This window comes from Ambystoma mexicanum, chromosome 7p (genome assembly GCF_040938575.1).
Source record: "Ambystoma mexicanum isolate Mex_15411 chromosome 7p, UKY_AmexF1_1, whole genome shotgun sequence".
NCBI lineage: Eukaryota > Metazoa > Chordata > Amphibia > Caudata > Ambystomatidae > Ambystoma > Ambystoma mexicanum.
Window position 1 is genome coordinate 186,263,950 of NC_090939.1, and position 22,586 is coordinate 186,286,535.

The 22,586-nt window shown below is 47.4% G+C and overlaps 1 protein-coding gene across 3 annotated transcripts in view; it reads left to right on the forward strand.

Annotated features, from left to right (window-relative positions):
• Positions 1–22,586, forward strand: part of LOC138525816 (interferon-induced GTP-binding protein Mx3-like) — a 948,323-nt gene that overhangs the window by 324,829 nt on the left and 600,908 nt on the right. For all 3 annotated transcript variants that reach the window (XM_069636042.1, XM_069636043.1, XM_069636044.1), the window contains one exon: positions 21,926–22,124. In XM_069636042.1, the coding sequence (XP_069492143.1) occupies positions 21,926–22,124 (199 nt within the window). The remainder of the gene's footprint in view (positions 1–21,925; positions 22,125–22,586) is intronic.

Sequence of the window (22,586 nt, forward strand, 5' to 3'; positions counted from 1 at the left end):
TTCAGTTTTAATCTCAGACCGAGGTACTGAATTTGTATCTAACTTCTGGAGGAAATGCTCTATGGCCCAGATCGACATCCGGCTATCCACCAGTCACATCCCCAAACGGATGGTCAAACTGAGAGGACAAATCAGACGCTCGAGCAGTATCTGCGTTGCATTTTACACCAAGCTGAAGGAAGCTAGTTCGACCTATTATGGATAGCTGAATATGCTTAAAGTAATTCCCTACACACCAGCACTGGGCAGACACCTTTTTATACCATGCATGGCAGTCACCCACGTACTTCTGAGTTGGACGTTCCTACAACCCTGGAAATGCCAGCAGTCAAAACCTTGCACACAACCATTTCTCAAGCCTTTAAAAGGGCAGCTGAACACCTACTTCAAGCTAAGAATCGGCAAAAAAAGTTTGCTGATCAACACCGAGCAAAGGCCCCCAACTACCAAGTGGGAGACAAAGTCTGGCTGGCGTCTAAACACATGTCCATTAAAGGAACCCGAACTTTCCCTCCAAGATACCTGGGTCCATTCACCGTCACCTCTGTGATAAATCCTGTGGCGGTCAGACTAGCTTTGCCGTCAAACATGCAGATTCATCCTGTGTTCCACGTGTGTCTCCTTAAACCTGTTCAACCTGGGACCCGGGTAGCAATGCCACCGCAGCCAGTAGTAGTCACCGGGGAGCCAGAATTCAAAGTCAAGGACATCCTGGATTCAAAGTACGTCAGATCCAAATTATACTACTTAGTAGACTGGAAGGGGTATGGTCCACAAGACAGGACATGGGAGCCTTGTGAGTACATCCATGCACCTTGCTTGCTTAGACGATTTAATCAAAACCATCCAAACAAACCAGGACCAGACAGAAGAGCCACCTTGAGAGGGGCCTTGGGGGGAGTGCTGTCATGATTCCTGCCCCTCATGTTCCCAGCCCTCCAAGATGTCAGGCTGGAGCCAGGCCACGATCATTTACATGGCCCTCAAGGGCCTCTCCATCCCTCCAAAGACCCACTTGGAGTCAGACTTGGCGCTTGTGGCACCAGACTCACTCACTCCCATAGGATAACATTGGGGATTGGACTTGTAGTGCATTGATGGGGACAAGATGGATGCCCCCACATATTTCTGTTCCCAGAACTGCATGTGCAGTCTAGTCTTTTGGGTGTGGTTCAGCCCAGAGACACCTGGGATACCCAGAGACTATTTAAGCCACGCCCAGGCTGAGAAACATGCTTTGTGTTTTCTGCACCTGTAGCGTGACACTCACCGTGTTCGGATCGGTCTCCAGTATGCCTGCATCTTTCTTCTGCGCTCAGCTCCTGCAAGAACAAGAACACTGTTAGGAACAGCCTTACCTTGCGGTGCTTCTGCCCATCATTCATCGCTTCTTCTGTTCTGCGGGCATCTTCGGCGGAGTCATTCCCATCCTGGCACGCCATTTCCTAAGGAAAAGGGAAAAGAACAGAAAAAAGGCATTAGTAAGCATTCAGCAAATCTTCACTTATTTTTAAAGACTGTACGAGCCGCTCTTGGGGAACTCTGTCTCCGGAACTTCTCATCCATCTGCAAGAGGGAAAAGACACTCCAGGTTAGTGTGGAAACATCTGGAGGCGCTGCATACTGCGCTTGCTCACCGCATTTCTTCTTCATAACCGGCATCCACGCTGAAAACGTCGCGGCACCTAAAAGACACTGAAAAAGAACTCAGTTCAATACAAATATGAAAGGGTCACATTGCGCATCGCGCTCTCACTCACCTTCAGCGCTACTCATCTCAGCAGCACGTCGCCATCCCCGGACGCCGGCCATCATCTAAGGAAGGAAAGGAACGAAGTTAGAGAACTGTTCAAAAGACTAATTATACTTACCTGTCGGACTCTTGCCAGTGAAGTAAATAGGCAGCAACGAGCCCGCATCAATCAACGCGCCCCTGTGCTGAAAGCAGGACGGAGAGCACACTTTCCAAAAAAATAAGGTGAGCTGTGAATCAAAGGGAAGGGGTGGACCTTGGGGAAGAAGGGGTTCAAGCACACAGAGACAATAGGGAGTTAAACTCTACCAATCCTGTGTTTCAGGCCCAGTCTCCAGTTGAGTAGACTCCAGGGAAGGGTTCGAGGTCGTAAGAGGTCAGAACAGGCTGAGTGACGTCCCCGTGGATACCAGGTGAGCGTTATAGTGGCAGCTATCGTTTTCCATTATTTTTAACCCTTTCCTGCCATGTTAACCGCATTTGGCACGAATAGGTGGCCTGGCTCCAAAATGGCCATGCCACGAGGTTCTTTGTCCTGTCCTTTGGCCATCTTGCCCTTCACCTTCCCCAGGTCGAGTCGACCCAGGCCAGTCCTTATTTGGTCATGCATTTTCCTGCGAAACGCAATGCTTTCGCAGGCTTCTGCATGCCTTGTGTGTGCGCCTCCAGGATGTGGGCTGGGGTGTCTGTCCCCAATACACATCCTGGGTGCCAGAGAGTCTGGAGTGCCCTGAATGCCTGAGACCACCGTGGTCCATGATTGGTCCACGTATGGAGTGTGTGTCTGTGAGCAGATTTCCCATTGGATCCTCTCCATTTTGGCGCGAAGGGAACTTTGGATAAGAGGAGGCTAGAAACACCACTACCATGTCGATCTCCTAAGTTCTCGTTTGACAAAGGATAGGATCCAAGTATCCTGCAACTACGAAGCTGAGTCGAGGAACCACTGGTGACCCGCTGGAAGGTTTGGCATCCTGAGCTCGTTGTCGTCCCGTGGGACCCCTCTGCATCTGATCGTCTTAGAAGGTCTGCGAAGAAGCTTCGACCCATTGGAATAGTGGAACCAACTATTCTCGGCACCTTCATCAAACCCTGCAAGTAAGCTTTCTCGGAAGTGTCCCTGGGCCAACCAGTGGGCTGACCAGCTTACGCAGGACCTTTGCTCTGTCCCCGCCGCCGTTTCGAGGAGACCATCGAAACTTGGTATACTGCTAGCCCCGTGTCCACGGCACCCTCACACCGAATTTCGTACACTTGGCGTTCCCAGGTCTGAAGTGAGACGAGTGCGCCAGGACCCGAGTAAACGCTGTTACCCTGTGGCCTGCCGCGGCAACGTCCTTTGCAATTCCGCTGCATTTGTGATCCTCTTGCCCCTGAAGCCTGCTGCAGTGAAACTGGGTCGATTCATCCACCCAGAACGGAGAAAATCGCCACTGGCCCGTTTGGGGATAATCGCTGTAGCTCAGGAACTAAAAGGTGCCGAGGCGTCCTTTTTGCCACATTCGAACCTGCAAGCGAAGTGGACAGACCTGCCGAAGTTTGGGCCCACTTGCGTCAGGGACCGGTGAGTACTCAATACCCCAAACGGTGGCCCCTGGTGCAAGGGCCCATTTTTACACATGAGTGGCCCCTGAGGGCCTCTCTCCTTCCCACTGCTATTGCAAAATAGCGACTGCATCCGAACTCTCGAACTGCCTCTGCCTTCAAGTGGAGGTCCTTCTTTAATAGTGGGAACCTATTCTTCATTGCCTCACCCACCTTTCTGAGCTGCTAGAGACCCCTGAAGAGAGCCCATTTTGCCCATTGGAACAACCGCGCGCGCTTGCATTGCATGTACTATTGAGCACAAGGCTCCCCTTTTCTTCGGGCTTGGACTGCCTCTTAGTTAGGTGTATTGTCGATGTCGAAGGGGCCTAAAGATTACCTGCACTGCCTGTTTCCTTCCCCTCTAGGTTGTCGACATATTTTGTGCAGTTAACCCTTTGGACCCCAATGATCTTGTATATATATTGTATTGATAGTGTTGTGTTGGTTTACTTAGTGTTACTGTGATTCTTTTGCTATGGTCTGTGTTACAAAGGCCTTGTAATAAATGTGTCTATATTTTTAATATAGTACCTGTCTGGAGTAATTTGTAAGTGTCCTTGCTCTGTGTACTCATTGAGGTCTTTCAGTCACTCTCACCCCTCCTGGGACTTAGTCTTGACCGCCTGCCAAAGCTACCTTGATTGGTCTGGCTTGTCCAGAGGTTACGCTGTTCCAAGAAACTAGGCTGGCCTTCTGAACTTCTGCCCCCCAGGTCAGAGTTTAGAAATCCATCTTAACAGAGACCAATGGACAGGGCGGTGTTAGGAGAGAACCTAGACAAAGTACTATGGAAACCTAAGGGCGAGAGGTCATCCAACGTGTACTGTAGCAAGATAGTGTCCGTGGTGGGAGACTCCTGGGACAGATTCATCAAGTGGGCCCGACTCGCCTCTTTTCCGTCCCCACTCAAACCAATCTTTGGCAACCCAGAATTCTTCCCGGGGCTGAGAGGCAAGGCTTTTAGTAAATGGCGGGAGGGAGGGTGCCAAAAGATCTGCGATATGTTCGTGAGACCAGAAATTACATCTATCACTCAATGCAAGGTGAATTTTGAGGTGGAAGAAGGGGAGCGATTCAGATACACCCAAACAAGACATATTACTGCACCCCTTAATGAAGGAAGTGTTGACGCAAACCCTAACCCCCCTTTGAGAAATACCTACTGACAGACTCTGGGGGACAAACGTATAGTGGCGACAATTTACTCACACACCAGAAAGGGGAGGAGGATCCGGGAGAAAGGAGATACATGGCACATTGGGAAGGGGCAACAGGCCAACCAATAGATGAAGCAGCTTGGAAAAGACTATGGGCCAATATTCCCAAGCTCACAAGGCCCCTTCTGATTCAGGGAATATGGTTAAAATGTATGCTACAATGGCACCCACCCCCTGTAACTCCATAAACTGTACTCCTCAGGATTCAAACTATGCTGGAGCGAATGTGAAATGGAGGCAACCTGGTGGCAAATCTAGTGTGAATGTCTGCATATCCAAGAGTATTGGGGGCAATGGTTATAGGTTAAAGTTTCGACTCAAAAGGGTCGAATGACAAAAGGGTCGAGTCAATTCGACCGAAAAAAAGGATCTATTTATTTATTTATTTTGGGCTCCCCCCCCCAAACACCCGTTTTTTGGTGTAAAACCTTTTTTTACCTGTACTAAATTAAAAAAAATATATACATTTAAAAAAAAAGATTTGCTCCTTTTGTTTTCGGTCGAATGCACTCTCACCTTTGGCATTCGATCCTTTTGATTTTGTAACTTTAACTGGACACCGGGGGCAATACCGGAAGCAGTCGAGGAAATCCTGAGATTAAAGGGAGGAGGTAACAGAGGCTTGGCACTGATAGGCCTAGGTGGAACTTTGGATGAACTACACTCGAGAGCAGAACGCAAAGTATGCGTCATCCTGATGATGGCGGGGCGCTGGCATTAGCGCAAAAGTGGAAGTCAAAAGAGCCTCCCATGGATCACGAATGGGTGGGAAGAGCATGGAATTTCGCAGCTCTAGAATGGGTATCTTACTCTCTACAAGGAGACCACCAAGCCTATCAAGCAGATTGGTCCAGGTTGCTGGGGTTTATGCAGAAGGGAGCCATGGGGTCATGGTGTACGAGGAGAAAGAGACTTTTGGGACTACTGTAACTATCTTGGGACGCCTGCACACCAAGGAACTTAGATCTACCATCCTCTCAAATAGAAGCGACTCCAATAAGCAAATGAAACTTATAACTCAGAGGAAGAGGAGAATATGGAAGGACAGGGGAATGGACGAACGAAGGGTCGAAATCAGACTAGGGAGTGGGAGGGGAAGGGAAAGGGGGTTCACTTTATGTGGAAATGTTTTGAAAATACCAATAAAAAGTAACTTTAAAAAAAAACATCACTTTGGATTTTTCAATATTCAAGTTTAAACACAAATGCCTGCACTTTTCCTGAAAAATGGACAGTGCCCTTTTTCATCCCTTTGGGGTAGTAGCAAGTAGGACGGCATCATCCGCATAAAATAGTGCAGGATATTTGTCATAAGCCATCCTAGGGGGGTCCTGGCACCCTTCCATCAACTCATTGATGATATCCTGTAAGTAAATGTTGAATAGAAGTGGTGCCAGGACACAACAGTGCCTTACACCCATATGAACATCAAAAGCCTGAGTCATCTCATCACCCAGACCATAACGTACTCTTGCTTTATTGGCTGAGTAGAGAGAAGCAATAATTGAAACCAGGTCAGCAGGGGCATTTCCAGCTAACAGGAACTGCCCTAACATGTCTGTAGAGACTGACTCAAAAGCAGTCCTCAAATCTAGGGAAGCCACGTAAAGGTACATTTTTTTAACTCTATACTTCTGAATAAACACACAATTTAAAAAAACGGATCCATTGTACCCCAGTTTGGCCTAAATCCTGCCTAGAGATGGCTAATTAAATGTTCACGATCGGCCCAATCCTGCAACTGATTGTGTAATAATTTCCCAAAAAGTTTGCCAGCACCGTCCAAAAGAGATATTGGATGGTAAATGGCTGGGAGGTCCTTACCCCCGTTTTTATAGACAGGCAGGATTGTGGACATTTGACATTTGCCAGAATACAGGGATTACAATAATGTCAGGGTCATGAGCTCCTGCCTCCCTGCCGTTACAATGTACCTGAAATACACAATTTCTGCCTCCTTCTTGGTTTAGGTTTGGAGCCACTTCGAATTGTGCCAAGTGGTCTTCCCTCATAATGCAGGGTCTGTGGCCCTCTTTAGTTCTCCCATTTTCCAGGGCTGTATCACAGAAAGAGATTAAGTCATCGGTCTCTAGGGCAACACAATTAGAAACAACCAGTGTCATTTTTTCCCTGGCCTCCTTTTGCTTATTATCCAAAGATGCACTTTCCTTCACGCCGTCCATTCCATCTACATCATGCAGCAAGTCCTTAATTTCTGTGATCAATAAATTCACATCTGAGAAACATTCTAGAAATGTTGTTTTGTCTCCCTCCTCCCCCAAGTGCAGAACTTTCTGCTTTCCTTTTGACCATAGTGCCAAGTATATATCACTCTCCCAGAGTAGTGACTCTAGAAGGTCTTAAAAGAAATAGGACCACAAGAAAACAGCCTAGAGTGGTCTTCAAGACATAGAGCTCGTGGCAAGATTAATATTTGTTGCCATATTAGTAATATAAAAATATAAAAGATATAATATCACCTTAAATACAATAACTAATGTCTAATGTCAAGATATGGGACCAAACAGCAAAACGGTTCCTGTGAGTAAAAATAAAAACACAGAAAGTCACAGGACTGGCAACTCCCTGCTCCTGTCGGACTCCAGAAGTGGGGTCAATGTCCAGAAACCGGGCACACGGCAGCCCAACAGCCGTAAGCAATACTTGCAGGAGAACAAAAGGGCGGAACTCGGAGAGCCGCAGGAATCCACAGACAAAAGCACAAGGTACAAGGATTCAATGTTCAAGGCCTCTGCCCACCGCACAATGCTATGGCAGCCTTGAGAGGGGCGAAAAGGCAGCAAAAGACTACCCGCCAAGTGGGAACAGCAAAGACAACCTGCCAAGTGGGAACAAAGAGTCAGGCTGCCGAACGGGGACTCGTAGGCAGCCCGCTGAGCAAGGACAACAGTGCAATCCGCCAAATGGGAAACTCCAAGATTACCCGCCAAGAGGGAACAGAGTCAGACTGCCAGAGTCAGATTGCGGAGTGGGGAACAGAGGGCAGTCCACGCCAATATGTATTGCAGGACAGCTCAGCACAGGATATGGCCTCTCATCCCCTTCCAGCGCAGCTATGCTTGGCACCACTCCTGCTGCCTTTCCCGTTGCAGCGTGCCACTCTGCAGGCTTCGTGAAGAGATTCATCCTGAGTGGCAGACCAGGGTGTCCAACAAGTTAGATGACAACTCTCTCAATTGGTAAGGTAGCAGAGCAGTCAGGCTTCACTCAAAGGAGCGGATAGGGTGATCCCACAGTCCCATAAACGTGTACAATATAATACAACGCACAACTAAAGCGTAACAATACATAATTACTGTCACGCCCTGTTGACGTCCCTTTTCGAGATTGAAATCAACAACTGTAATACTCTGCAGCTTCCACTAGATGTCTGTGTATTCATAGCATGTGAATCTAAGCAGATACAAGCATCAGAAATACGATTACAGTAAGTAATGTATCCCATACAACTATAGCGTACAAAAAAAGTATTTCATGTTGCAATCTGGTTAAAAATAGAGTCAGATAAGTACTTCAAAAAATAACTACAAAAGCAATAGGACATTGATCCTACTTCACTCCAGGGGGCACAGTATAGGAGTATAATCTAACAGATGAGTGATCTTTTTACATACGCCCTAAAAGAGAGGAAAAATGGGGTTCGGAACATTTATAGGAAACAAGCGCAAAATGATCAACAGACAGTAAGTACACTAAGCATCAAAGTACTCAGCCTAAATAGGTCCCAGTTCACCCCTAGAAAATAGGTTGAAACAATGTAACCACTAGTGGTTACTGTTATACCATGTGTGTCTTTCCTTAGAGTGAACTGCAGCGTCTTTCTATATTAAAAGCTATAATAAATAACTTTTGCATTCTAAAATTAGTACTACCTTTAAAACCTCCAGTGACCTATGGGGTCCAGCGAAAAATATCTCAGTTCAGGCGAGTACAGTAAAAAGTAACTTTGAAGTATTTTGAAAAGTTTCCAAAAGTTGTCCCATAGGAAACAATGGGGCCAAATCCTAAAGGAGTGCTGCAGTTTTGGGAAAAGTAAGTTAAGTTCTCCTTTTACCCTATAGGTGCAGCTGAAGGGGCAGTCATCCACAGGGTACACCAGGGGTTCCCCAAATGGACTTCCAGCCTCGGGTTCGAAAACTAGCTGGCCAGGAACAGCTGGTTGAAGAGGGCGCGCAAAGTCCAGTCCATGTAATAGGATTCAACGGTAGAGGGGGGGACCGCAAAAACCCACTACTCCCACACCCAAGTGAATCCCGCAGATGGAACCATTTACATGACAGGACCCCAGGCCATGTACTCCAGCAATGTTGTGCCTGAATTTACTTTTGGTACTCCAACGATGTACTCACATCGCTGGATGTTAAGAATTCAACCATAAATGGCAGGTGCACAGAGGGGTTTGGATGTCGGGTTTTATTTTGGCTAGCCGCAGTTGGGAACTCTGAACAGAGGGGACTCAAGCACATGACTCTGCAAGCATCCAGAAGACCAAAAGATCAACAAATGGGTCACCTAAGAGGACGACCCAGGAAGCAGACTTCTCAGCTGCCATGAAAACAGAGAGCACGGAAGAAACAAGCCATTCTTACAGGTCAGGTCAGCTCAGGGGAGCAGGAAGGAATGGCCCCACAACAGAGGCAATAGCAGGAGGTGACCCAGGGCATCCCAAAAAACAAAGGTGAGGTCGAGCAGTAGTAAGGCCCTCAATATCCAGGCCAGAAAGACTATCAATGTTAAGGCACTTGGGCCAGAAGCATTTGTCAGGTATTCAGCACTGAAGACAATAAAGGTATCTTACGGAGAAACTGACAGTCCAGCCAGCTAGGAGGACACCAGGAGGAAAAGGAAGAGCTCTGGTCGGGAATCCCCCAGCAGGGAAGGAGCAGAGTGCATGGACCAATGAGCCAGGGTCCAGCCAGTATGTCCACAAAAGCTCCTCAGCAGCAGCCCATCTTCAGCAGCAGACTTCAAGGCGTGCAGGTACCAATCTGAAGAATGTATAGGGTCCAACCGCTGATATATTTATCCAGGAACTGGCCAAAGCCAGCTCACCAATCACATCCCAGGCGTGAGCACCCAAAGAATCGGTGGTCAGCCGAAGAGTCTGGCACTAAAAAACACCAAATACAGAGCCACTGCCCCCACTGGATGTATATTGGGAAGTCTAGAACACTTTAAGCCAATGTACACCAGTTTACACTACAACTTAGGTGCCTTTCTTAGCTCAGGATGCTTTTTATGTCAGTAACTCAATTGCATATCACTTAGCCATAGATTGGTGTAGTTTAGGTTCAAGTAGAGGGCTGTAATCTTTGATGGCTTTGAAGAGGGTACTGCTTGATGACTGCTTTCACGTTCACGTCCTGTGGGTGAGTAGTTCTTCAGAGCTTTTCCAATCATCTGTTGGTGAATTTTCTGTCTGTGAGGTCTTCATTTAACAAGGTGTGGCAGGCTTCAGTCTGTTGGCTTGAGGCCCCAGTGGTACATGGGTATTGAAGCGAATCGTCAAGGTGGGGTTGACAGTATAATGTAGGGTGTTGCTGACATTTGCAGAAATGAAAGTGGCTGCATGAGAGTTTTTCTTCCAGTGCATTAATAGGGATGTTTTTCAATGAGCAGTTTGGTGTCTCATTTGGTTTGAGTGTCAGTGTTGATTGGAAGAAGTGGGTGAAACGTGATGCCAGTGTTTTCTTTTTTTTTCAAAAAACCTTTAGTTAACATACTGTGGGAAATGATGCATACATGAACATAGCAAATACAATTCAAAGTGATATGGTGACAAAGTCCTGGCAAAAGGCAAAGATACAGTGCAATGGCGAGAGACAGGCCCAGTTCCACAATACCCCCTTCATTCTCTCCCACCTCTCATTCAGCCCTTCCACCACTTTGAGCCACCTGTCAGGCAGACGTTGTTATAGCAAGGAGAAGTGCCACAAAAGCGGCGGCTCAGCCACTAAAGCAGGGTAGTGCTCTGCAAAGTCAATGAAAGGTTTCCATACAACGACATATTTGCCATAATGTCCTTCGTTTAGTGCCGTGATTTTGTCTGCAACCACGATGTCCCAAATGTTTACCCACCACATCAGGACCACCGGGTCAACCACAAACTTCCATGTACGGGCAATAGTCAATTTCGCTGCCAAGAGGAGATGTCCAATCAAAGCAGCATCGGACCTGATAAGGGAAATGACCCATCACCTGTATCGCCCAACAGTATTACCCATGAACCATGGGAAGAGACAACCCTGTGATGTCTTTAATCTTAGAGAGCACTTCCTTCCAAAAGAGGCCCACCTTCCTGCACATCTACTAATATGAAACAGGGAACCCAACTCTGCACATGCACACCATATGAAACAGGGAACCCAACTCTGCACAGCCACGCCAGCAGGTTGCAGGGTAATCAATTGACACATGATATACTCTCTCCAGCGTGAGGTACCACTGGTAGCAGAATTTGTAAGAGCACTCCCTATTGGTAACACACCTGGAGGACTTAAGCATCCACCCCATATCCTCAGCCACGCTTCATTCTCTATAGGTTCACCCAGATCGTCCTCCCACTTCCCCATGTATGGCAGGTGCACGACTGGGTGCTCTGTGTCCATCGGTTTGTAGAGTTGAGAGATCCTGCCTCGAGAAAGAGCACCCCCCGAACCACCAGTTCAAGGGCGTTCAGTTTTGTGAGGGGGTGAGAAACCCAATGACACAACTGAGCATAATGAAACCGCTCAGCTTTGGAAAGAACAAAAGCCTCCTTACACTCGGTGAAAGTCATTGGACTGCCATCTCACTATCACAACCTGGTTGGAAGCCGAGATTATTCCAGATAGGCGTAAGCAGACACATCGCCAATGCTGCACCTTATCTGAGAAATGCCCGCCCTAAGTAGTACAGCGTGTTTCTGGTTGTTGCCAGCAGAGAAAAACCATACTCATGTACCAGACCCCCTTTTTCCACATATGGGAGCTGACTCAGACTCACTTCAGAATGGGCTTGTTCAGTTATCTTCCCTTTCGGCTGTAGCTTAGCGTCATGCCAGTTAATCACCTGGGAGATCTGCTCGGCCAAGTTATAGCGGAATACGTCAGGGATAACTAAGGCCAGCCACCCAAACAGGCCCAGCAATACCTTCCATGAAATCATAGCCTGCTTTTTACCCCATGTCAACTTTAGAATCTTACCCTGAAGCTTGCAAAGCACAGAGTCTGGGACCCGAACTGGCAGTGCCGCGAAGAGGTACAGTAACCAGGAAATGAGATTCATTTTAACTGCCACAATCCTGTCGAACCAGGAAATTTCCTGCGGACTCCACCTGAGCAGGTCCCCAGACAGCTATTGAAACAGAGGCGAAAAATTACATTGGAAAACATCTGAAATTCTACCAGGTATACACACTCCTAGATAGGGGATAGTTCCACGAGACCACTGTATCGGGGCTACAGCACTAATTGCGATCCCCGCTTGTGGACCCAGGGAAACATCTAAACCGTGCGATTGATCATAATTCACGTGAAACCCAGAAACCCGGCTGAAATCAGCCAGTTCCTGTAACACCGCAGCCAATGAGGTGCAGGAGTTATCAAGAGTGAGCAGAATATCATCTGCATATAGAGAAACCTCATCGTCGATTCCCCCCCCCCTAACTGGAACCCCTTAATGGTTGCATTCTTCCTAACATGACAAGCAAACGGTTCCATGCTTAAGGCAAAGATCCATGGGGACAGCGGGCAGCCCTGCCTCTTACCCCTAGTTATTGGCAAGCTGGATGACAGAGACCCATTAACATAGAGTGAAGTAAACTGATTCTGATAGAGAGCCATAACCCACTTAATGAACCCCGGACCAACCCCAAACTGCTGCAAGACCCCAAGGAGATACCCCAATCCATCCTGTCATATGTTTTGTGGGCATCCCGCACTATGATCCCCATCTCCCCCGCAAATGATGCGCCACCTCCAGAAGTACCAGGACCCGCCTCACATTATTATGAGCACCGCGCCTCGCAACAAAGCCTGTCTGGTCACTATGATGCCGGGGAGGATGTCCATCAACCGCCGGGCCAGAATTTTGGAAAATATTTTCGAGTCCATATTGATAGGGGTGATGAGGCGATATGAATCGCAAAGCTCCAGATATTTTCCCCGGCTTAGGAATCAGGACAGTTGTAGAGATCCCATAGAGGGAATGACCCTACCAGAAACCAAAATGGAATTAAAGCGATCCACTAAAGGGGGAACCAGGAGAGGGCAAAACCTTTTATAGAAAGGGGATGTGAATCCATCAGGGCCAGGGGCTTATTCTTCAGCGACTTAATAAACCTTTCAACTTCCCTAGGCTCATTCGAGGCCTCGAAAGCTTTGCGCTCCTCAACAGATAGCCATGGTAGATCCACATCTCTCAAGTACTGAGCCTCGAAGACCAACCGGTACCTGTTCTCCCAGAACACTGCACCAAAATGGGCCTCAAATATCCCCATTATATCCCCTTCACCTCACTGCACCTCCCCCTGAATGTCACGTAGGGCCAAAACCTTATTCCGGCTCCCATTCGCATAATAATGTTGCTTAGTCTTCAACATTGTCTTCAACATTGTCTGGGCCATCCTATCTGCAAGGTGGTCTTCAAGCTTCTTACGCAATGTCTGCAGAACCCGTAAAGCCCCACATGTTCCACTCCTCTTGTGTGCCTGGTCCGCCTGCCACACCTCCCCCTCCAGGCGTAGCTGACTAACTGCCTCTCCCTAGTATATGCCCCTGATTTACTGATTAACTCATCGCGGACTACCGCCTTCATGGCATCCCAGGCTGTCTCCGGTGGTGGGCCAAAGATTTTGTTTTCGTGAAAATAGTTAAGAAATAACCTCCCCAATCTCACGTGAAGCCATGGGGTCTCTGAGGAACAGGTCATACAGCTTCCAGGGACATCAGGACCTCTCAGGTCTATCCACGATCAACAGGGCAAGTGACACATGGGACACGATCAGACAATGTACGGGTGCCTATTTCCACCCCACGGACACTTGGGAAAAATGCAGTGGGTGTGAGCATGAGATCTAGTCTAGAGAAGCCCCTTTGAACATGCGAATAAAAAAGAGAAATCCTTCTCCTCGCCTGGGCTAAGCCTCCAGGCGTCAACCAGCCTCAGTTTCGGGAGCAGTGACCAAAAGGCAATAGCATGTTTGAAATCTAGCTTTGTCGGTGGCAAAGTCTTGTTAATCAAGTGGTCGGGAACCAGGTTGACATCACCCCCTAACAAAACCTGCATTTCTGCAAATGGAAACACCCACAGGAGAAAGGACTCCAAAAATACCCAACGTTAGGTGCTTATAATGAAATCAATGTGACCATGCATTCCCAGATTAGGCCCTTAACAGAGAGAAATCTCCCCTGGGGATCCCACAGGACCCTGACCGTAGAGATCGGGATCTGCTCACCAATAGGGCCGGGCGGATAGCTCTGGGGCAACGTGTTTGTCTTTGAAGCAACACAATCCATAGCAACACGGGCTCGAATCCCGGTCGAAGCCCAGTCTCGTCCTTAGAAACTGGTCTCTCGTATTAATCGCGTTATTAAAGGGCAATAATAATTAATATGGCCACCCCCTATTTTTTCTCACCCCCAGAAGCAAAGAATTGTCGGGTACACTATGTTTTTCATTGGCTGTTCATTCTGCACGATCAGGTGAGTCTCTGGTAGAAAGACCACAGAAAGGACATATTCCTTTATCTGCCGGGAACAGATTTCCTTTCAATCGGGAATTCAGCCCCTGAACATTCCATGTTCCCAAAACTACCCGATCCCCTCCCCCCCACATCAGTTGTTACATTGGCCATGAGGCTCCCATAGTCCAAATCTCTGTTCACCGTCCACCACATCTCGAAGTATGCCCCTCTGAAAACAGTAGCACCAGCACCAATCCCACAGTAAACATTTGTAATCAACACCCTCAACACCTGACCCCAGCACCGGCCCTGATATCCCAATCCCAACCAGTGCTCAAACAAGACAAACATCAGACATGTGTAGAACTACAATTGGGAATCCGGCTTGGAAGGCAACATAGTCACACTCAAACCATTCCCCCCAACTCCCACCACCCCCTCAATTAATGGGCCCCATGCCCATGTTCTGCGTCACTCACTCCCAACCGGGTCAGCCCAACTCCAAAAATAAAAATCACAGCAACCCTCAAGGCCACCACACTTAGTGCCAAGCTGTTCAAGACTTTTTGGCCCGGCCCTTCACTTTCCTCCCCCTCCCCACCTACATCCATTTCTGTGAGGCTTCTGGCCTGGGGCTCGGACTCCACTCCCGCTCAACACCTGACCCACCCCCACCCTCAACCCAGCATGCAGGAGACACTCAGCTTCTTTGAGAGTTTGTACCACCCAACGCTTCCCTTGATAAAGTGGAGTCCTGTAGAAAAACCCCATCTGTAATACACCTCCCTGGTGTGTAGCCATTTAGTTAGTGGCCTGAGTGATGTCCTCATAGCCAGGGTCATAGAGGCTAGATCCTGGTACAGGAAGAGTGAGATATTGTGGGTTCAGGCTTCCGCCATTATGTGTTCCTTCAGTTTAAAGTAGAGCACTCGGTTTAGCACATACGGGGGTCTGTCCTGGGTTGAGGTAGCTCGGGTCCTGGCGCGATGGGTCCTGTCCAGTTCAATCGTCGAGTCCTCTGGCAGCTCCAAGATGGATCGAAAGAGGTCCACCACAAAGTCTGGTAGGTCACCACTTCGCTGTACTTCGTCTTGTCAGCGGGTTGCTGCATTGCTGAGATATCTCCCTGCTTCCCCGGCTTAGGTGTTTTAGCCATCATGAGTGTAAAGCCAGAAGATCCTGGGAGCCAGTGCACAGAAGCCTCCCTTAGCGAAGCGTGTAATTCATCCAGTAGCTTGAAGAGTTAGGTTGTATCCCAGAGCAGAGGGCTGTCCCCAGCTGAGCAAACACACCACTGGGATGCCTTGGACCGCCGCAAAAGGCACCAGTTGGGCACGTGCAGCCCCTCATCACCACCAGGTCGATGGAATCAGGATGCCTGGAGGCACTACGCCAGATCCACTGCTCCAGATGACAGTGTAATGCACTACCTTTGAAGGGGTGTTGCCCAGCGCTGGACAGGCATGGATTATGGCCCAGATGCATAGCTCATAGTAAAAGCACTTCAGATGTGGTTACCCCACGTGCCAGGGGAGGCAACAGAGACCAGTGAGGGAGGATCACCTGGATGGGAGGTCATCAGGGAGCGGGACACTGATGGGTGAGACGCGGTATCCCCCTTCATTTAACACATTTTGCCCACCCTCTCACGTAGGACATTCCAAACCACTGCCCACCCCCCACCATTTTCCACCACCACCACTTTCGCACAACACCACGAACAACAGACTAACACAAGAGCCATTTATCTGACATGTCCCAATAGCAGGTTCAGACACAGTCAGGCAACTGATAAGAATCACACACACCGGACAGCCCTTTCCCTTCCCCACAGTGATAAAAGGTGGAGCCAGAGAGCACAGTGCAAGAAAGGCGAACACGGCAGTCAGCACATCGAGACGGTTACAACGCAGCAGTTCAAGAGAAGGCGAAAGGTGGCAGAAAGCGAGAGTGTGGCGAGGAGAGAAGAGACCTTTCCCTTTTCATCCAAGACCCACAGAACCTTCACCGAGGAGAACCTAAGACCGCGGACAATAGCCTCAGTGTCATGCTACAGATGTCAACGGTACGCAGGACTGGTCTATGTTGATAAGGCAGAGCGGGGTAAGCTCCTGCGTCCGTGGTACCGGCCTTGACTCCAAAGAAGACAAAAGCCCAGCGGTTAAGCACAATCAGTGAGTCGAGGGAAGAACCGATAACAGCCGGGTTGTGTTGAGTGAGAATCGCAAAGGGGCAACTTTTGAAGCAGAAGTAATGAACTTTGAATGAACTGTCAAGAGTGTAAAGGGGAGACCAGTTGCAGAGGGAAAGCAGCACCGCATAGGTGCTGATTCGAGAGACTCTGGTCGAGCCCCATATTGAGAAACTACAGAAGCCAGAAGGCCATAGGGAGGCCGCCAAAGGAAGCAAAGTGGTCATACTTGAGGGTCCAGCAAAAGCCCTGTACAATCGAAGAGTTTGATCTGAAAGTTGGCTGAGAGAAAGGGAAGAAAATCCTGCAGTGAGAAGAAAACAGGGAAACGAATCCCAGGGAGGGACTCAGTCTAGAGTCCCAACAAGCAGTGTGTTTTGGAACTGTTTAAGATATAACGATTTGTTGTTTACAATTGATAAGGGTCAGCTCGGATGAGGGGGACTCAGGGGTGAGGCTATCAACCTATTTGAACTGAAGAGTACGATTGAGAAGGGTCAGCCAAGAATAGGGGGACCTAGGGATGTCTTGTTATCACCCTAGCAAACTTTCAGTGGTTAAAGGAACTTTTCTTTGTTATTGAAGCGCATCAGGCCTGAAGACAAGAGACTTTCCTAGGAAACGAGACTTGGCCATCGACGGCCCTGAGAACTGCCATTGGAACTGTTGTCTCGTGCTGGTGAAGGTCAAGATAGTACTGTGCTCCAAGCTCCCATCCTACCCCATGCTGAAAACGTGGGGAAGGGAGACCCAAGCCACAACAACTTGACTTATTTTTTTAGACCACTTCTTTCATTCTTAAAACTTAACCCAACACCCTTTGTATTTTGCGTAAGGAATTGGCAATAGGTTTTCTTAGTATAGGCCCTTTTTATTTGATTTGATATCACTAGAATTGCCTTATTTTCATTTGATGGTCGACGCCTGTCCCCATTTTAGATTTAGGTTTAGATTAGGTGTTTTTCCAACCCATATATCATTTTCATTGTTCAATAAACACCCTTGGACTGTGATCACTTGTGCCTGTCTTAGTTTTGGTCACCATGAGTTTCTCACAGCGGCCAGCGATGGTGGATGCACCCCCGATGCTCCAGAATCACACCACTTCACTGGGTCAGGCTGGAAGGCTCAATGCTGCAGGAAGAGGCCCAGACTCCATCCAGCCGAATCTTCGGCTCCCGGACACCCCCAGACATCGGAGGAATGCAGGTTAGCAGCACTTAGACACCTGCTACTCGCCCCCACACCATTTATCCACCACAGGATGTCCGGGACAGGAGAAATTCCCTGTTCACTCCTTCACCACATCTTAGGATCTTAGCAAGCCAACTTGACATATGATGCACCTAGCCCAGTGGTAGAAGGGACGAAAAGAAATAGTGGAACTATGTTCCCTGCTGGCCTGCACCCACTCCCCACAAACTCCATCGCTACGTATCCTCCCAAACACAATACAAACTCCCAAACACATACAGCTTTTCATTTCAACTTCTATCTACACTTTTATTTTAAAATGAAACCATTCTGGAATGATTTCTTTTAAAAATAAAAGTATGGGAAGAATAAAACGTAATTAATTTTAAAAGTAGAGGAGCACTGCTCCCAACCGCTCCCGCTCACTTCAACCACTGGCCTAGCCACGCCCCATGCCAGTGTTTTCTATCCAGTCCAGTGGAATAGGTGTTAGGCATGCTTTGTCTTGTGAGGCAGTGAATACCAGGTCAAATATGTTGCTCTTGCCCAAGAACTGGAACCTCAAAGCTATATTTTATAAGAATAATGTTTTCATTGTTGTCTTGCCAAAAGAGACCCAGATTTCCAACATGTAGCTCTTCACCAAGATGCTTTTAAAGGAAATTCTCCAGGATCGTGCATTCTTTTTGCAATTTATCATCAAGTGTGCTCCTAGGCCTATGCCACTTGATACTTTGGAGCGCCAGAGAATTGGAGCATCTACAGTATCAAGACATCAAAACTGGCATTTTTAGGAAAGATTTCCTTTTTGCAGCTGGACCTTCATTGACATCAATGTAACTTACCTTGCTTGGCTCATCTGTTTTGGGGGAACTGGTTAGTCTCTAAAGCTACCAGTGAGGGATTAGCAAGATTACTTGTTGTTTTTAAGCTGCTTACATGACTTTACAGGGAAGTGCAGCAGGGGTGCTTTGAATACCTTTTTCTTTTTCTATTAGTATTATTTGTGTTACTTTCATGATGTGTCCGAGATGGGCTGGTGAGAGCAGATATTTTCTACTGATTTTCATTTTTCACGTGTGCTCTTTTGCATTTTTCCACATAATGTAATTTCGAGTACCATATTCTAAAAATGGCTGTGCCACATGTTTTTGCCCTTGCCATTTAGTTTTTTTGTCTTTTTCCGGTCTTCTCTGGTTCGGAAATACCATATAAAGAAAGCCTTTTCAGGGGGAACACATTGGCTTTCCTGGGAAAAGGGGCATTGCGAGTGTCTGGCCAGATGTGGGGTCTCGGACTGTCTGGTCTCAATCCACACTCGGGTAAGGGGGGTGTTTGTTTCTAGGCAGATGTGGGGCAAGAAGCTGTCCAAGATTGGACAGCCTTTGCCAGTTTGAACTTTGCAGATCCTTTCCATTGGAGGGATACGGGGGACCCAACTCAAACATAGGATAAAAGAAAGACTCATGCATGCAGCCATTCTTCAGATCGTAGTTAAGAGCCAAGAATACTATGAAGAGTTACAGCCATTGAAGATTTCTTGCATTGCCTCCTGGTGAAGCCCTGTTCCTGTGCATTGATCTCCTGAAGACCCTTGTCAGTGCTTTGACCCTTGGGCTAATGGGACCAACTAGTCCGGACCCTTGCAGGTGTATCCTTCCCTCTTGCGCCTCAGAATTGTCCCAGGACCATCCTGTGGGCTTACCAGCTTCTTCGAGGACATCAGTGCACCGGTCAATGTTCTGAGTTTTGCCTTGGAACCCTGCAGGCTTCCAGCTCATGGGCCAAGAGCAATTCTGCCGCCATCGCTGCTGTTCAACCTTAAGAGTAGCCTTCCAGGAGCAGCTTCTTAGTTCTTGCCTAGAGAGTCGCCTGCTATATGGTGATTATCGCTGCTGACCACTTTGTCTGTGTCCTGGGGTCTCCTACAATGTTGTACTCATGGTGGTCTGCCTCTCGAGATGAAGTGGTAAGTTGAGGAATGTTAGGGGTGGTTCCTTGCCGAATCAGAGTCAGGGGGTGAAACTTGCATACTTATTCCCCCCCTACCACCAGAGGTTTGCCTGGGCACAATGTCCTGACCCTACGTCTCCCTTGCCTGGTCGTGATCGGTGGCCTCTAACCTCCGGTACGTATCTTTGTTTCTGCATTCTTGGAACACTTTTACCAACCTGTTGGCTTTGCAAAAACTTGTTTCTGCACTTCAAGCCTATTGACTCTCTGTAACAGGTTCTTATTGGGACTAGTGACTCTTGAGGGCCCTAGGCCCACTCACTTTTGCAGGGAAGGACTTTTAAAATGTTAAAGACCGTACATTTTTAATGTAGGATAAATGTGCTGCATATACTGTTGCTTACCAAAATGTACAACTCTTCTTGACCTTGTATCTTGCTTTACTTTCTTTACTATACACAGTTTGCCTATGGGTCTTAATTTCCTTACTGTCTGAAAAGTAAAGTGTTTGGTTCTCTAGTGAGAACCCTTATGGTAAATGTATATGATAATAGTGGGGTGGTAGTATTTACCTGTTGGGTGTATTGGATAGCATGTATTCAGGCCTAATAACTAGCATATATTTGCACATTGCTGTCCAACTGGTTTTATTAGAGTGCTTTTTGTGTGTGCCATTGCACCACTTCACCAGCCCCACTATTCCTGAAGTATAAGCCTTACTTACCTTGATAGGGTTGGACTAGGCCCTGTTCAGTATAATAGGGTGGCCTCCCAGAATCCCCCCTCAGGGCTGATTGTGGGAATATCTCTTTACAGTTATCTAACCCAATTTGACCTTGTCCATTCAAAATGCCTGCCTAAAATTCACTTCTGTCAAGTGACAGCTTTGTGAGTGGGGAATGAGGTGCACTATGCTTTTCCCAGCAGGACGCTTTATCATGCACATTCCATTCCCACATTTTCCAAACTTCTAAAGAGGCGACTACTTTACTCAAAAAGCTACTGTCTTCTCCGCCTACTAGAGCCTCAAACTCCATCATTTTCTGTGATAGCAAATCCTACAATGGCTGAGAGCTAGGTGTGCGCATGACATGATTTCTGATTTTCTGCCTATATTCCCTGATGCGGTTAAGATGTACAAAATCCTCATAGTCGGCTCCCCTGCTCTGAACCTGAGGGTTGTTTAACCAGGATTCATGTTCCACTATTCTTGATGACTTATGCCCTGTGATTTAATTGTTTATGTATTGAACATTTGTATGGCGCCTATACAGCAAAAGGTGTTTCCAGGAACCAACAAGACCAAAAAGAGGTGCTGCGGGGGGACAGAAGAGAAAATAACAATAGCAGTACTACTAGGCCTTGTGACAGTAAGATCGTGCAAGTGCAGTAACAGGAATTGCAAGGGGAGGGGGCAGATCAGGATAGGGAGCAGGAAAGAGGCAGAAGTACAGGAGGGAGGGGGCCCCAGGGGCTAGGCAAGTGCTAAGGGCAGCCCGGGAGGGCAAGTGCTGGTAGAAAGGTGAGGGGAAGACTGGTCGAAGGAGGGCCTAGCCCCAGAAAGGCTCATAAGGGATACAGGCAACCAGATGTAGTGGCAGGTGGAGACTAGCAGGGGAGTGAAAAGGGGGAGGAGGAGGAGAAAAGGAAGGTCTTGAGGAGCTTCTGGCACTTAAGGAGATCCGGCTCAAGTCGGATAGGGGGAGGGAGGTCGTTCCAGTGGGAGGCACCTGCCGAGGACTGAGGCTTGGTTTGGCAGTCTAATTGAGATGGTCTTCTGAGAGTCTTGTGGCACACATTGGCAAACATTTCAAAGTAGCATTGGCCATGTCATGTGACAGAAAAGCCCCTTGTTTAGTTATACTCTTGGTAAGTAGTGCAAAACCGACCAGATGGAAGTGCCTGTAAAGGCCTGATTACTATTGACTAAATGGCTCATTCTGTTTTGAGGTACATTTTTTGCTGTGATCAGTGTGTCAGTCCCTTTGTTGCTTGATGGCTGTGGGTGGGGGAAGGAGGATGCACTACCACAGGGTGGTTGGGGTTTAAACCTTTTAAAATCTCTCCCATCACACACGCATACAGAAGGTTGGTTCCTGGCAAACTTGAGACACAAAGCCACTTCTCAATATTTATGGCCTCCCCAACTCGACATAGGACGGGGCGAGCCTCTGACCTAGTTTTATTATTGAGCTGTAGCATACCTAAACTGACTGAACTATGAAATCTTCACAAAATGGTCTAATTTGGTTTCATATTCACTGTAAATCTTGCCATGCACATTACAATTCTGGAAAAATGACATTATTATACTGGTGACACATCTGTTTCTTTTATCTTCTCAGGGATCCTGACCAAACCTGACTTAGTTGACAAAGGTACAGAGAGCACTGTAGTTGAAGTCGTCAAAAATAATGTCATCCCCCTTGAAAAGGGGTATATGATTGTTAAGTGCCGCGGTCAACAGGACCTTCATGAGAAACTATCCCTAACTGAAGCAATAGAGAAAGAGAAGAGGTTCTTTGAAGATCACAAATATTTTGGGTAGGGAACAGTTTTTTGCTCTCAGTTTCTTGAATGTGTTATGTTGTGTTAATCTATTTTTTTATGGGGGGGTGGAGCTGTGTTAATAAACCAAGACTGACAGTATTTCTTATATAAGATATCTCTGAAAAAATGATATGTTTCAGTTCTTTTCAGCAGCAAAGGGGATCCTTCTAAATTAATTTCCCACCAAGTTCCTTCATATATCAGAATAATTTTACAGATTAAAGTTTTGGTCCAGTCCAGTTTTTTATAGATTACCTGTACCCTATCAGCAGTCCTGGTGGGCCCCTGTGCTATAAGGATTTTTGCATTTTGTGCATAGGTTGATAACTACAGGAGTGCCCACAGTTTGAAATTGAGAGTTTTCACAGCCAAGAAGTCTACAGACAACTCAGTCATAGTATGATTCAAAGACATTTATCGCATTATCCTCATCCTCTCTGACATCCTCCCTGATGA